Below are 15,210 nucleotides of genomic sequence, written 5' to 3' on the forward strand. Positions count from 1 at the left end.
CATGTGAGGACACAGTGAGAAGGCAGCTCTCTGCAAGCGAGGAGGCGGGCTCTCACTGGGTAACCAACTCAGTCAGTATCTTGATCTTGGACTTCTCGATCTCCAGAACTGTGAGAAATAAATGTCTTGTTTCATCCACACAGTCTATGGAATTTTGTCATAGCAGCCCAAGATGACTAATGACCACCAATGAAGACATAAATTGGTTCCCAAAAGTGGGATATTGCAAGTTGCCAGTCCTAAAATGGGGAATGTGAGCTGAGGTACATGAGGAGCAGTGAGGACCTCCCCCCACCCCCGACACACACACACATGCCCAGTTAGGAAATGGTCATCATTGTTCCATAGCAGCAAAGCAAGCAGGTTGAAAGGTACCTGTGTATCTCAGGATTTTGACCACATGTTCACAGAGGCTAGCGCTCTAGGACTTGATAAAAAAATATTGGGATGTTGGTGGTGGAATGGACCACCTTACTAGTGGACTTTAGTAAGGTCCTATAAGAAATACACACTCTTTTCTCGCAGCTGACTTGTCTGAAAGTAGAAAGGAGGGGAAATGCAGACTGTGTAAGGCAGGTTTTCCGACTATGGCTCAGAGCCAGTCTTAAAGCCAAATTTGCATCCCCAAGATAAAGTCAGTAAGAATGAAGACTGAAAAAAACAAATTTAGAGATGATTTATATCCCTAGTGAATTGAACTATTTAAAAATTATTTTAAAGTGTTATGTATTTCTGGTAATTCTTTTTTGCCTTAAAGTCTACTTTAACTGATATTAATATCATATACCAGCTTTCATTTTTTAATTCTGCTATATTTTTTCAAAAATTTTTCCTGCCGAAACCGGTTTGGCTCGGTGGATAGAGCGTTGGCCTGCGGACTGAAGGGTCCCAGGTTCGATTCCGGTCAAGGGCATGTACCTGGGTTGCAGGCACATCCCCAGTGGGAGATGTGCAGGAGGCGGCTGATCGATGTTTCTCTCTCATCGATGTTTCTAACTATCTCTCTCCCTTCCTCTCTGTAAAAAATCAATAAAATATATTTAAAAAAAAAAAAATTTTTCCTGTTCCCTCTGCAATTCTCTGAGTTGTCTTTTATTACCTTGGACATTTTAAACATAGCTCTACATCTAGTGAACTCTCAATCTGTAGCTCCTGTGAGTCTGTTTCTACTGTTGGTTATTTCTGTTCGCCCATTCAAGTTGTCCTGTCTCATATGCACAAGTGAGAAATATATGAAGACATCCATTTTCAGAAACACAATCAAGCAGCACCAATTTTATTTTATAATGTTTATTATAGTAAAAGGTCCTTTTGTAAAACACTAGTGATTTTGGTCCATATCTTATTTTCCATTTGGCTTTGAAACATTTTTACATTATTTACAAAATAAATTGCAGGTCTTTTTAATTGTATATAATTTTTTTCCCTGACTCTTGGAACATTACAGTTTCAAGTAACTAAAAAAATAAAAACATGGCAGATCAAATGTACTGAGAAATACATATTGAACATATTTAATTACCACAGTAATGTAAAAGTCCTGATTGTTACTTCTTAAGATTAATGTTCATGAACATGAAGTCATTCAAGAATCTCTGGGATTTCCCTGTTATCCACAATGAGTGTGTGAATAATTCCTTCTCTCCGCTTCCCACTACTGACAGCCTTTATGTAACAGTCGTGGTTCCCAACACTGAAGTGAGTTTCAGTCCCATCATCGACAAACTCACCCTAGGCCAACAGAGAAGGAGAAATTAGACTTCAGAAACACTTACCTTTGTCTAGAGCAGTGATGGCGAACCTATGACACACGTGTCAGAGGTGACACGCGAACTCATTTTTTTGGTTGATTTTTCTTTGTTAAATGGCATTTAAATATATAAAATAAATATCAAAAATATAAACCTTTGTTTTACAACGGTTGCAAATATCAAAAAATTTCTATATGTGACACGACACCAGAGTTGAGTTAGGGTTCTTCAAAATGCTGACACGCCAAGCTTAAAAGGTTCGCCATCACTGGTCTAGAGCACTAACACCATCTAAAAGGGTGTAAAATGAAGTACATGGTAAATGTTAAGCTTTGCAACGTTAGAAACTAGTATTTAGGTGCTTTTACATTCTGCTATGAATTGAAAGTTTCTTATCTCTCTACAATCTAAGAATCTTAAGTTTCGGAAGAAAGTAAAACCATGCACCTCATGGCTCTGTGTATATAACATGTACTATGCCGACACACAGAATATTTTCAAAAGTAAAAAAGATAAACATGATAGAAAACACTTATTAGTTACTTACTCTATACCAAGAACAGTGTACATGCATTATTTTATTGCATCCTCACAAGAACCCTGACAGAAATACTATTGTCCTCATTTTTATAGATGAGGAAAGTGAGGCACAGAGTAAACAACTTGCTAAAGACCCTAGTCAGCAAGGGATGGAGTGTTCTTAACCACTCTGAAGCTCTGACTCAGGGTGTGAAGCGGCTTTATCATAAAATACAGAGATAACAAACACTATAGATCTAGACTTGCTCTGTCCTATACAGTAGCCACTAGCCATGTGTAGCAAAATCGAGCACTTGAAATGTGTTGAGTCTGGAATGAGATAGGCTGTTTAAGTGTAAAATACACACCGGATTTGGAATACTTAGTATGAAACAAAGAATGTGAAATAACCCACTAAAAACTGTTTCTATTGATTGCATGTTAAATAATACTATTTTGGTAGACTGATTTAAATCAAATGTATTATAAATTTCACCTTAAAACATTATACATAATAGAAAAGTTACGCCCCAGCTGGTTTGGCTCAATGGATAGAGCATTGGCCTGCAGACTGAAGGGTCCCAGGTTCGATTCCAACAAAGAGTACATGCCTGAGTTGTGAGCTCAAACCCCAGTTGGGGGTGTGCAGGAGGCAGCCGGTCAGTGATGCTCTCTCATCATTGACGTTTCTCTCTCTCTCTCCCTCTCCCTTCCTCTCTGAAATCAATAAAAATATATTTAAAAAAGAAAAGAAAAGTTACACTCAAAGCTCATGTCTGTGCCTCATACTGAATAGTACCGATCTGGAATAAAAAAAAATAGGGGTCAAGTAGGAAGGAAGGAAGAAGAGGAGGATTAGAGGATAAGAATGAATTACCCCAGAAAGCAAAGAAACTCCAGTCAGACTTAAAAGCTGGCTGTGAGCTTCCTGGCAGCCAAAGCAGACAGAGCAAGGTCCCGCAGCTAATGTTATCAAACCAGAGAGAGCACAGGTGCGTCAGGGAGAAGCGCTTTCCTAGCTCTGAGAAGAATGTGGTCAAGAGCTCTTAGGAGGGGTGTACTGAACACCTCCAAAGTGAGCAGGTCTGGACCTGGAGTGCAATGTGTTTCCACTCTTTCTTATATTGAGCCTTGAAAAATGTCTTTTAAGTCATGCTTCTGTAAAGATCAATTCAGAGGGCAGGGCAATGGTTTAGTAACATAATTCCTCTAAGCAGCTTCTTGACAATGTGTCAGATTCGTAACTTACACACACGGTGTGAATGATCCAAGGGCAACTTACCGCTGTCTCCGTTTTCTTACCATTGCACCACACATCCATGGTGTCTTTTTCTGTAAAAGTAACAAATTAAAAATTATATGAGTTCAAGATAAAGTTAACTCTTTATAATTTTTAGAAGGGTTTGATACACTGGATTCCTAAAAGTCCATTAACTTCACAACTTTGAACTGGTTCTAAATTTGAAGAAACGGATTATTTTCTTCACAGACAAAATCAAAATGAAACAAAACAAACTTTTAAGAGAAAATCATGATCCCAATGCAAATTGATGAAGACTTGTTAAACGCAAAAGTAAATATGAAGCACAATCTTCAAAGGAAGATGCATACCAGTGAATGTGAGGAGGGACTTTTTCACAAGGAAAGTCCTTTAGTATCAGTGACTAGACGATTACCCCTGCCTCTCACACTGACTCAACTGGAAGGTGGCATAAAAAGACGACCAAGCCCTGGGCAGTGTGGCTCAGTTAGCTGGAGAGTTGTGTCATACACTGAAAGGTCACAAGTTCAATTCCCAGTCAGGGCACATGCCTAGGTTGCAAGTTCAGTCCCCGATTGAGTGAGTACAGAGGTAACTGATGGATGTTTCTCTCTCTCCCATCAATGTTTCTCTTTCTCTCTCCCTTCCTCTCTCTCTAAAAAAATCTGTGAAAATGTCCTTGGGTGAGGATTAAAAAAAGACCACCACAAAGGGCTGCCACAGAATTCATACAGAACAGACAGGATCCAGTTCTAAAGGGTCAGAAATTTAGCCTTACATTTCTTAATGGATAGTGCAACAACCTCTCTTCATTTTTGTAATCGTTTCCCTTTAGGGAAAAATTACTGGATCATAAGAAAAAATATAAGTATACCTGATGGACTGTGCTAAGTGCTGACAAAAGAGCAAAATGCTGCCAAAATACACCTGAGAGAGAGAGAAATATCAACATGAGAGAGAAACATTGATCAGTTGCCTCCCATACTTACCCTGACCTGAGATCAAACCCGCAATGTGGGAATGTGCTCTGATTGAGAATTGAACCCCAGCCTTTTGGTGTACAGGACCACGCTCCAACCAATTGAGTCACCCGGCTAGGGCCTTTTATTTTTTTTAATCTACTTTTATCTGGACTCAACAGTTTTATCTGCTGCAGTCCTAACCCTACTGCCACCTAGAGAAAAATTCCCTTCTCACTGGTGAATCTTAAATTTCCAACTGCCTTTAGACATGCTTTTAAAGTGAAATATCGAATAATAGAAAGTGTCCATATCAATATTTCTTTTTATTTATTTAAAATGTTATATAGTGATTTTAGAGAGAAGGGATGGAAGAGAAAGAAACGTCAATTTGTTCTACGTGTTTATGTATTCCTTGGTTGACTCTTGTACGTGCCCCATCCAAGGGTGGAACGCATAACCTTGGTGCATCAGGACGATGCTCTAACCAAGTGAGCTACGCAGCCAGAGCCCAATATTTCTTTTTTTAAACCTAAGTTTATACTCCTCAAATCCATTACTATAAACTCTGGCTCTCATATTTTATATATAAATCAATTAAATGAGTAGTTCATTCACACAGAACACATTAAAAATACACCTATTCAAAGCTCCCGTGGCGGGGGTGGCGGCGGGGGGGTGGGGTGTCAGGGGAGATTAACCAATGAACTTATATGCCTATATGCATAACCCATAGACACAGACAATAAAGTAGTGAAGGCCTGGGTGGGAGGGGAGGCGAGCACTGGGTAAAAGGGAACATATGTAATACTTTCAACAATGAAGATTTAAAAGGGGGGAAAAAAAAGCTCCCATAAAAGAGCTGGACAGTTAGAGAAAGTAATTTAACAGCCATTACAAAAAGCCAATCGATTCTGCAGTAACAGCAATCACTTACCCAACACAACTCTCAAGTCTTCACCATCCAAATGTAATACCCAAGTGCTGGTGGTTTTTGATCTGTTCTCCATATACTTCTTAAGACTTTTCCCATTAATTTCCAGAGTATATTCATAAGCAAAACCACTGACAGCATCTATATTTATGGTTGCTTTTGTCTTTGCAGCTCCAACACAGAAGGTTTCTTTGCCCACTAATTTGAACATCCATTCTTTTCTTATCTCTTCCTAAGTAATAAAATAGAAAAGTTGAAAACACACAAATGGAAGAAAATGTAATGTTAGAAATAATATAATTAAAGTGAGCAAATGATAATGCTACATAGTCAGATGTCATGTTAATTTGTGATGCAAAGGTTTTAGACTCTAAAGGCATTTTACATTTAAATATTAGATATTATAGTCTATGAATTCCTTAACTATGATTCAATAGTTTTGTACAGCAAAATGATACAGGCCAAAATATAAAGATAACCACTTTAGAAAGAGAAAAGCCTGAGTTCACATATGAAGAATCTACATTAACAAAATAAATCTTCTCTGTATACCATATTTACAAAGTAACATGCTTCTTTCCTACCTTCCCATCTACATATACCACTCGTTTGCCGGATGTGGTCCCATGTTCAAATTCAATCCTATGAACTCCATCACTCAAAGCAACATCCCAAACGGCGACAAGATCTGTCATTTTTACCAGGCTATCCGGAGGGCTAAGGAAATAAAATACAGCAATTATAATAGGACAGCCAACCAATCCTTCCAAGATGAAAATAACAGATTTTTAAAACCCATAAAATTACAAAATATTAAAGTGATATTACCTAAGAAATCTCACTCTCAGTACATGTAACTATCTTCTCCCTCTTATGCACTCTTCCTTTAAGATGAAAGTATTCTCAGGGGTATACAGTCAGGTAATTCTAAACAAAGTCACCTTAACATTAATAGGATTAAGAATCTATGACAGTATCCTAAGCTAGGCTACAGAATAATGCTTGGAAAGGTCAGTAAGAAGTCTCTATTTCTCCCTCCCCTCATTGAAAAGCAGAGTAGAGTATTTTGTTGGGTGGTTTTTTGTTGTTGTTTTTTTCAGATCCAATCATTCCAAAAGAAGAATTCTACAAACCTTTCATACTTAAACCAATGACTAAGAATTAATTTTAACAAAAACACTTTTTAATTTACTAAAGTAAGACTGAGAAAAAGAGACGTCATGGAAGAAATGTCCTATAATAAAGGTTAAAATGTTACGGAAAATAGTAACTCTTGTCATTGCTATAGGAAATCTTATTTTTTTAAAAAGGAAAAAGAAAATCTTATTTAAAAAATAAAGGATTTTATTTAGTCAGGCGTTTCTGGCATAATTTAAACACACTTTAATATAAAACAAATATAAATATTTTAATATAAAACACGTTTCCTATGTACATGACATATATAATATTATGTTGATAGAGGTTTTTAGCTTTGAGAGAAGTAACATGACAGCCTTAATGATCATCGCTAACAGTGAAGTGTTTCTGTGTGCCAGTCACTGTTCTAAGAGCTTTACACGTGTTAACTCATAGAATCCTCATCATGGATGGGCACTACCATTATCCCTGTTTTAAAGGTGAGGAAACCGAGGCTCAGAGAGGCTAAGGGCTTGTCTAAGGTCACAAGGACAGGAAGTGGGATGGGATTTAAACTTAGGACTCTGGCTCAAGAAGCTGTTCTCTTACCTACGACCAACCCTTCATTCCCTCTCATCTCCTCCGTGTGCTCTAAATCAGAGCTACTGGATGGGTTTTATATCATCTTGAAGTGATTGCCAAGAACTGTGTGCTGAGGGGGATTTGAAGATCTTACATCCAGGTCCTAGAAAGGACGCCACGTTAGTGGTGCCCACCCTCGTGCCGGGTGTGTACTACCCTCTTCACCTCATAGAAAAGCAGACCATGCATTCTGCAATTGTACACAATGTGTCCTTCAACAAGGAGCCTGGATAAATGACTCTTCTGAGTGACTACAACAATCTTGAAAGTTTCAGAAGCTAGTTTGAGGGCAATGCAAGATATTTACCTTTCGTCATCTTCAAAGATAGGACTCTCATCTCCAGATGCCATGGTTGGCAAAACAGTCTTTAATCCAATTAGCAGCCAGGAAAGAAAACAGAATTGCAGGCAAGAAAGATTGAGAGCAACAAAGATGACATCTGTAAAAGGGCTTTTCTAATTTTGCAATCCATTTCTTAAAATGGAATGAAGTTTCTGATGAAACAGCTTTTACATACAATAGAATTGCAATCTCTAATTTTCAGGGAAAGAAGTTAAGTCTTTCAAATCGGTTCATCATATTTTTCTGTGGTATGGCTTTATAATTTCCTAAAACTAGAGAATAAACTCTAGTTTATGTCAAGGGTTATACCACATCAGAGCATCAAGAGACCTAGGGGTCCCCGGGGTCCCGTGCTTCTCAAATTGAGGCAGAAGGAGCCCCAAGGGTCTGAGGCAGTGGGTCAGGGAAAACATAAAACTCGAGGATAAACAGAATGCATCTTTTGGAAGCATCAATGTTACAGGTGGTTACAAATCTAAAATGCAATCTTCAAATTCAATTTTAGAAGGCTACATTATGGTAGAATATATCCTTCAAACAAATGTTTTAGATAACTTCAAAGAAAGAATATGCTACCTGGCTTTAGAAGAGCCAACTTAATCTACCTGTCTACTCAAGCCCACTTAATTTACTAGTGCCAAAAATGAGTCCACAAAAATTATGTGGTTTGCTCAGGCCACTAGCAGGCCCCAGCCAAACCTAGAGCCCAGTGTTCCTGTGCGATTAACTAAGCGATAACAGGGCTATGATGCTAATTAAGTTTTACTGAGATCAGAAGCACAGGTGTACTCACACACACAGGAAACCCTCCATATGTGAAGATTTGGGGTTAACGGTTATTTATACCCCTGCCAAACCTACTAAAAAATGGGTTCTCTAATTTTTGCTCCCAAGTTCTAGCCTAGCCTAGCCTTCTTCCTACTGATGCCCAGGGTGCTCTCTCCTTGTTAGAAATGGAAGCTCAAACAACCACAAATTGTTTGTTTTTTTTTAAATATATTTTATTGATTTTTTTACAGAGAGAAAGGGAGAGAGATAGAGAGTTAGAAACATCGATGAGAGAGAAACATCGATCAGCTGCCTCCTGCACATCTCCTACTGGGGATGTGCCCGCAACCCAGGTACATGCCCTTGGCCGACGCTCTATCCACTGAGCCAAACCGGTTTCGGCGCACAAATTGTTTTTTTAAAAGATGTTAAGAGATTAGCATCCATAAAAGCAATATAACAGGCAAAGAAAAGCTAAGAATTTTAAAATGAAAACTAGGTATTTAAAACACTTTGTACCTAAAATAAATCCCCCCCCTTTTTTTTTTATTAGCACCTGAAAATATTGTAGATTTTTCTATTATTAGGAAGCCCTAAAGTACCTCCTATGAAAGTGGCGGGTAGATGGAACTTATTATGCTAAGCGAAATAAGCCAGTCGGAGAAAGATAAATATCACATGATCTCACTCATATGTGGGATATAATGATCAACATAGTTCGATGAACAAAAATAGATCCAGAGACAAATGGCAGGGGAGGTGTGTGTGTGTCTGTGTGTGTGTGTGTGTGGGGGGGTGGTAGTTAGAGAGCAACCAAAGGACTTCTATGCATGCATATTAGCATAACCAATGGACACAGACTCTGGGGCAGTGGAGGTTTGCCCGGGGTGGGAATGGTTTTGGGCGGGGGGAGGGGGGGGGTGTCAATTGGGGAAAAAGGAGACATATGTAAAACTTAAGACAATAAATAAAATAAAAAGAAAGTGGAGGGTATCCTACAACTATGAAAGCAAAGGGAATACATAGCAATAGAGTAAGCCAAACAGTGTAATATCAACTTGGAGAAAGCATCTTCTGCAAATCAGAGTGGACTTAGGGATATCGTTCAAATTTTGCTCTACAACTTGTAGAGACCCTAGAAAGTTCAGTAATTCAGCATTCAAACTTGAACGAATTACCCACTTTTCCATTATAAGGAACTTCAGGTATTATCGGACTAAGATAATGCATGGTACCATCTTAGTTATAATAACTTTTCATGTAGGTATAAAAGAGAGCACAACAAATAAAAAGGGGGTTAGAAATCAATATTAAAATTTCTTTCTTTAAATTATCAACATCCATTCATATAATTATTTATAGAGTATCTGTTTAAGGTGTAAAAATGTTTTGGAAATAGTGGTGATGGTTGAACAACATTGTGAGTGTACTTAATGTTATTAAATTCGTAACACTTAAAAATAAGTAAAGTGACGAATTTTATGTTGTATATATATTTACCACAACTTAAAAAAGCAATACTGCAATATACCAAAAAAAATTGAATTGTGTACTTTGAATGGATGAATTATATGGTGTATGAATTACATATCAACAAAGTTGTTTAAAAAAAAAAAAAGGCCCAGGTGCCCTGCTGCTAATGTTTCTTGGAATATAATTCACTTAAAATCAAGAGGTGATCACAGCTGCCCTTGTCACCTTACTCATCTGAATGAAAAGTCAGTCACACACAGATCTCTAACTTACAAATTGGACTTAATAAACGTCATATTCTGAGTGCATCCACCAGGCTAATAGTTATCAGTCACTTGTGTGCCAGGCACTGAGCTGGGCGCTAAGCTCAGAGTGAGGGACCCTGGAGAGATGAAGGCGGATCACAGCACCACCATGGGAGCGTCTTATACAGGGAACAGAAAAGGACAGAATGGGCCCCCGGAGAGAGGACCCCAGCCCTGCCAAGTGGTGGGAGGGTTTGGTTTAATATTCGGGAGAAAGGAATCAATCCACTGTAATTTTTAAACTCTTATCTACACATTTAATTTTCAGGATCATGTGCCCAAACAGGAAAATGATCACGACAAAGAAAAATTCCCTCTATTTTAGCACAAAACTTTTAAAATGTAAATGAAGTGAATGGAAAAACAAATTCCATGCATTTTCACTGATGAGGGCAATGTCACTCACTTGAAGCCCTTTTCAAGTCTTCAAGGAAAGATTTTTGAGTATGGTGACTAGCCATCAGCAGGATCTTAAAATCCCTTCCCTTACAACCCAACACCCATGTTTCAGTGACTTAAACATTAAAACGTTTCCACCATCCATCTAAGCCCAGCTTGAATTTTGCATTAACCTACGTCTAACCGTACTGGGGACTGTAGTGGTTTGTCCAAGCTAAATCTAAATCAAATTTTAAAATTACTAAGATACTCATATTCCCTTTTCAGCAAAAGCTGTAGGTGCGGACAGCCACAAGGCAAGTCACTCTTTAACAAATGGGTGTTGACAATTTGCTCCCTGTGCCTTGTGGGACCTACAACCAAGGCGACCAGGCAGTTCCGTGAACCAGGTATTCCCAAACACCAGTGACGGTAGAAAATCCAGAATAACCCTTCTAAGGAGCATTCTGCCACGTGCATATACTGCAAGCCTGATGAAGGGGTCCCTGTAAACACAAACCAGGCGGAACAGTGCTAACAGCTTGCTTTTGCAACAGCCGAAAACGGAAAACCACCTGTATGTTCTCCATCAGGGAGGGAACCCATTAGGGAAATCACAGCCCGGCAGTCAACAATCCGGAGGTCGGGGCCGGTCAGACTCCGGCCCCCGGGACCCCAGCCGAGCGGGCTCCACACACAGACACGGAGGAAACCATTCGAGCCGCGGGTGCTGCCCGCGATGGAGAGAGAGAAAGAAGCCGAGTGACACCGCTTTCCGACCCAGGTCCCGCAAAAGCACAGTCTGACCTGGTTTGTAGGGAACAGGAAGGAACGGCTGCACGTTGACCCGGCTGCTTTGCGGGCTCATGTGCTTCCCTCCTTGTGCTTTCCTGTCCCACTTTCCAACAGCGACAAGTTCTAACTTCAGAGCTGGGACGAGGCCGGAGGCCGGAGCGGCCGATCGCAGGGCCTGGCCGGCCCGGGGGCCCCCGCCTCTGCCCGCGCGGCCGGGCGGCCGGGAGCCGCCGGAACGCACCCCGCGGGCCCGGAGCCTCCCGCCGCTCTCCCCGCCGCGTGGACGCGCCCGCAGCTCGCAGCGCCTGCGGCTCCCGGAGATGGCGGCCGCCGCGCGGCGGAGGGGGGGCCGGGGCTGCGCGCAGGGGCCTCCGGGGGGCCGGGCCGGGCCCCCCACCTGGGCCGCGGGTCTCACCTGTGCGCCGTGGGCTGCGGGAGGCTCCGGGCCTCGCCAGGGATCGATCGGTGCGGACTCGGCCGCTTAGGCCGCAGGGCCTTCTCCCTCCGCCGGGAACCCGACGCAGCCCCCGCGGAAGCCGAGGCTCGGCAAGCGCGAGTCCCATGCGCGCCGGTTGTTTGTCGGCTTCAGGTCCCCGGGGCGCCGGGCGCTGGCCGCCACCGCCTGGCCGCGCCGCAGCCCCGCCCCCTGCTGCCCCCCCCCCGCCCCCCCCGGGGGCTGGGCGCCGGGAGGTAACCTGGGGGCGAAAGCGGACCCTGTGCCTGCGGTGAAGACCCCGGGCAGGTCAATCTGGTCGTGGCATCCGCTCCTCGGAACCTCTTGATGGGTTCTGGCTACTGGTTTAGTTCAGAGACCCAAACCCCTTATGAGAGGCCTGAGGCCGGGTACACGAGGACCTTGCTACCTCGCTTCATGGACGCACGCACCTGCCCCCAGGGCCTCTGCGACGCTCCTGGCTTCTTCCCTTAGGTTACGTCCACTTGGTTGTTGAGATTGTTCCGCATAGATCATTTCTTAGGGAAAACTACTCTGGCCTCTTAAGATTTGCAGCACCTGTAACTCTCCTTCTTAGCCCCTTTCAAGATGTGCAATTTTGTGTGTGATTTTTGTTGAATGTGTGTCTTAGCAGAATGAGGTCCGTGAAGGCAGGGGCCAGGGCTGCTTGGCTCTCACTCTTACATCTCCCACACCTGCTCAGGGCAGACGCATAGAGAGTTGGCTCTGATGAATGTTTGCTGAGTGAGTGAGTGAACACCAGGCCTCGGTGATGTTTTAGGCAGCCTTGGGTTTCACTTTAAGGAGGGGACCATGTCACCTGCGGAGAGGGAGGCAGGTTGTTGAGTGGGCCATCTGGAGACAGCAATGAGTGGTCTTGGGACCAGCAACAAATGAGAGACATGTAAAGTGTTCTCCAGGGGTTCTGAGGGCCCCGCAGATTTGGGGGCAGAGAGGCAGCCAGGCCCTTTATGGGATTTCTTCTTGCAGCTGATAATCCATGTAAAGGATTGTCACACCCTGGTAGGTAGCATGGATTTGTCTCTACATGCTGGGCCAGTACATGAATGAAGGGGGAGTTGGGAGACAACAGGTAACAATCTATTGATTAGGTTAACCAGTCGTCAAGGTGATAAAAACGGGTTCTTGCCGAAACCGGTTTGGCTCAGTGGATAGAGCGTCAGCCTGCGGACTGAAAGGTCCCAGGTTCGATTCCGGTCAAGGGCATGTACCTGGGTTGCGGGCACATCCCCAGTGGGGGATGTGCAGGAGGCGGCTGATCGATGTTTCTCTCTCATCGATGCTGCTGACTCTCTATCTCTTTCCCTTCCTGTCTGTAAAAAAATCAATAAAATATATTAAAAAACAAAAAACAAAAACAAAAACAAAAATGGGTTCTTGAGCAAATTATGTTACAGGGATTCTGCTTAGAGAGTGCTAAGTTCTTGTTTGCTACCCTGTATTGAAAGTCCCCTGAAGACAAAGACTTTTCATATTTGCATTTACTTCTGTACTGGTGTCTTGAACAGAGACTTTCCAATAAGCGATTGTTGAAAGAATGAATTAGGGGGGAAAGGTAAAAGGTTCCAGTGTGACAACATTTCCAGAGCTGGGACAAGGTTAGGTGAAGACATCTCCTTAACTTTTTCTTCCTCGTCCTTAGTACTTCTGAGAAACAATCCCGAGTAGTTGGGTTAGGACCAGGAAATCCTGGTTGGGGATATGTTAATGAAGGATCAGATTTTCTTAAGAAACTTTAGGAATCTGGATATTGTTTTATGAAACCAATACATGTAATCGAATATTCGCTATATGTCTTGTATATCATTACCTATAGTTCTTACAACAGCCCAGTGATTACATTTACACCAAATTACAGCATGTGGAGCCAGGCCTGGGGAATTTGAAATGCTCATGTTATTAGGGCCTTATTAGAAAAGTGTTCATTATGACTGTAGAAAAATCTGAGCCCTGTCTTCGAGGCCTGGAAAGCTTCTCTGTCCAGGGACACCAGAGTCAGCGCATAAGGTACATCCAAGTCTGCGTCCAGAAAAGGCAAGGCAGTTTGCGATTCCGCAGATAACTTGTACTGTGCCACTATTTTCTCTTTGGGTCTAGTTTCTAGGATAACTGGAATTAATGAACATACCTGCATTTTCTACCTACTGATTCCCTCTGTCCAGGACACTGGAGGTAGGAATAGTGAATTGTTACCAGAGAGGATTGTTACGGAGAAAAATGAAGTTTGAACAAAACACTGAAAGGTATTGAGATTGAGTACAAAACATATTCACTCATTCAGAGGGATCCTGTTTTCGATTTTATTCTCACTCTGAGTTGTTTCTTTGTTTCCCAGGAAGTACCTAGATGTTTTTCTTTCTTCTTATGGATATAGTCCCGCTTTAAAAATTATTGGCCTCTTACCAATTTGCCCTTAGACATCAGTGATTTATTTTAAGAGAGCAGCTAAAAATGCTTTAATTTACAAGAGTCCATGTTTTTACTGGGCCTCCTTTTGAAAAGGGAATTGTTAATGGATTGACTGATTTTCTGAACTTGTTTTTTAAACAGCATGAATGGAGATTAAAATAAAAGGAAAGGGTTACATAATGTGATACCTACAGATTTAAGATTTCCATGTGCCCTTCCAGAATTGTTTCAGTGAGACTACTGGTTATGTTAAAGGAAGAGGCACCGGCACTTTAGAAATGAGCTCAGGGCCCAGGATTCCGACCTCAGAGGATTGTGTGTCAGAACCGATGCCAGTAACTATAGCCTCATGCTGCTGGCCAGGCTCTCCCTCGGCTCAAGGAGGCTGTGGCACCAAATACAGAAAGCGGAGAAGCAGCAAACCAAGGGGATTTTGTAAAATTTCAAACCAGAAAATCTTGAGGAGAAAATAGGTTTGGTCTGAGTCATGTGGAGAGTGGGGTTTGTAGATACACCCTTAATTAGAGTGAAGAGCCAAAGGAAGGCAGTACAGACATATTTTCCAACTCGTTAAGAGTTTTAAAATTTGTATCTTGTTCATTTTTATTTTTTAAAGATTTTTAAAATTGATTTTTAGGGGGAGAGGAAGGGAGAGGAACAGAGAGAGAGAAACAGAGATGTGAGAGTGGAACATCAATCGGCTGCCTTCTGCCTTCTGCACACTCCCCATGGGGGATCGAACCGCAACCTGGGCATGTGCCTGACTAAGAATCAAACTAGCAACCTTTCGGTGCATGGGACAACGTACAACCAACTGAGCCACACCGGCCAGGGCATATCTTGTTTATTTTGAGAAGTTTTTAAAATATAGAGACCAGAGTGTAATTTCTACATTCTTGCTACCCAGAGTTGACTGACCATCATTAAATATTGACTCAATAAAAATCTTAATAGAAGAAAATGTCGCAGATAAAACCCTATTTGACTTTCAATCCCAACGCCATTATATTCTTCTCCTCCCCAAAGGCGAGTGTTCTCATGAATGTGGTGTTACCTTCCAAGTGCACTCTCTATAGTTA

At 41.8% G+C, this 15,210-nt stretch overlaps 1 protein-coding gene across 3 annotated transcripts; it reads right to left on the reverse strand.

Annotated features, from left to right (window-relative positions):
• Window positions 1-1,253: 1,253 nt before the first annotated feature.
• FAIM (Fas apoptotic inhibitory molecule) lies at window positions 1,254-11,891 on the reverse strand. 3 transcript variants are annotated; one of them, XM_081106222.1, is made up of 6 exons: window positions 11,663-11,880; window positions 7,493-7,551; window positions 6,009-6,141; window positions 5,428-5,656; window positions 3,553-3,602; window positions 1,254-1,731 (listed from the first exon to the last, which is right to left on the reverse strand). In XM_081106222.1, the coding sequence occupies exons 2-6, from the start codon at window positions 7,534-7,536 to the stop codon at window positions 1,582-1,584; spliced, it is 606 nt and encodes a 201-aa protein (XP_080962348.1). In that variant the 5' UTR covers window positions 7,537-7,551; window positions 11,663-11,880; the 3' UTR covers window positions 1,254-1,581. The 3 variants fall into 3 exon arrangements, with proteins under 3 accessions (XP_080962348.1, XP_080962349.1, XP_080962350.1); XM_081106223.1 differs by lacking the exon at window positions 7,493-7,551 and having other exon boundaries at window positions 11,663-11,891; XM_081106224.1 differs by lacking the exons at window positions 7,493-7,551; window positions 11,663-11,880 and adding an exon at window positions 11,260-11,404.
• Window positions 11,892-15,210: the final 3,319 nt, after the last annotated feature.

The sequence above is a fragment of the Myotis nattereri genome (genome assembly GCF_964212035.1).
Source record: "Myotis nattereri genome assembly, chromosome: 14".
Taxonomy (NCBI): domain Eukaryota; kingdom Metazoa; phylum Chordata; class Mammalia; order Chiroptera; family Vespertilionidae; genus Myotis; species Myotis nattereri.

Excerpts from the sequence above, each read along its gene's own strand:
- FAIM (XM_081106222.1), bottom strand. The coding sequence starts at position 7,536 with ATGGCATCTGGAGATGAGAGTCCTATCTTTGAAGATGACGAAAG. Across the intron at positions 6,142-7,492 it reads ATCTTTGAAGATGACGAAAG|CCCTCCGGATAGCCTGGTAA; the intron begins GTAAATATCTTG and ends TTATTTCCTTAG. Across the intron at positions 1,732-3,552 it reads GTAAGAAAACGGAGACAGCG|GGTGAGTTTGTCGATGATGG; the intron begins GTAAGTTGCCCT and ends CTGTTGGCCTAG.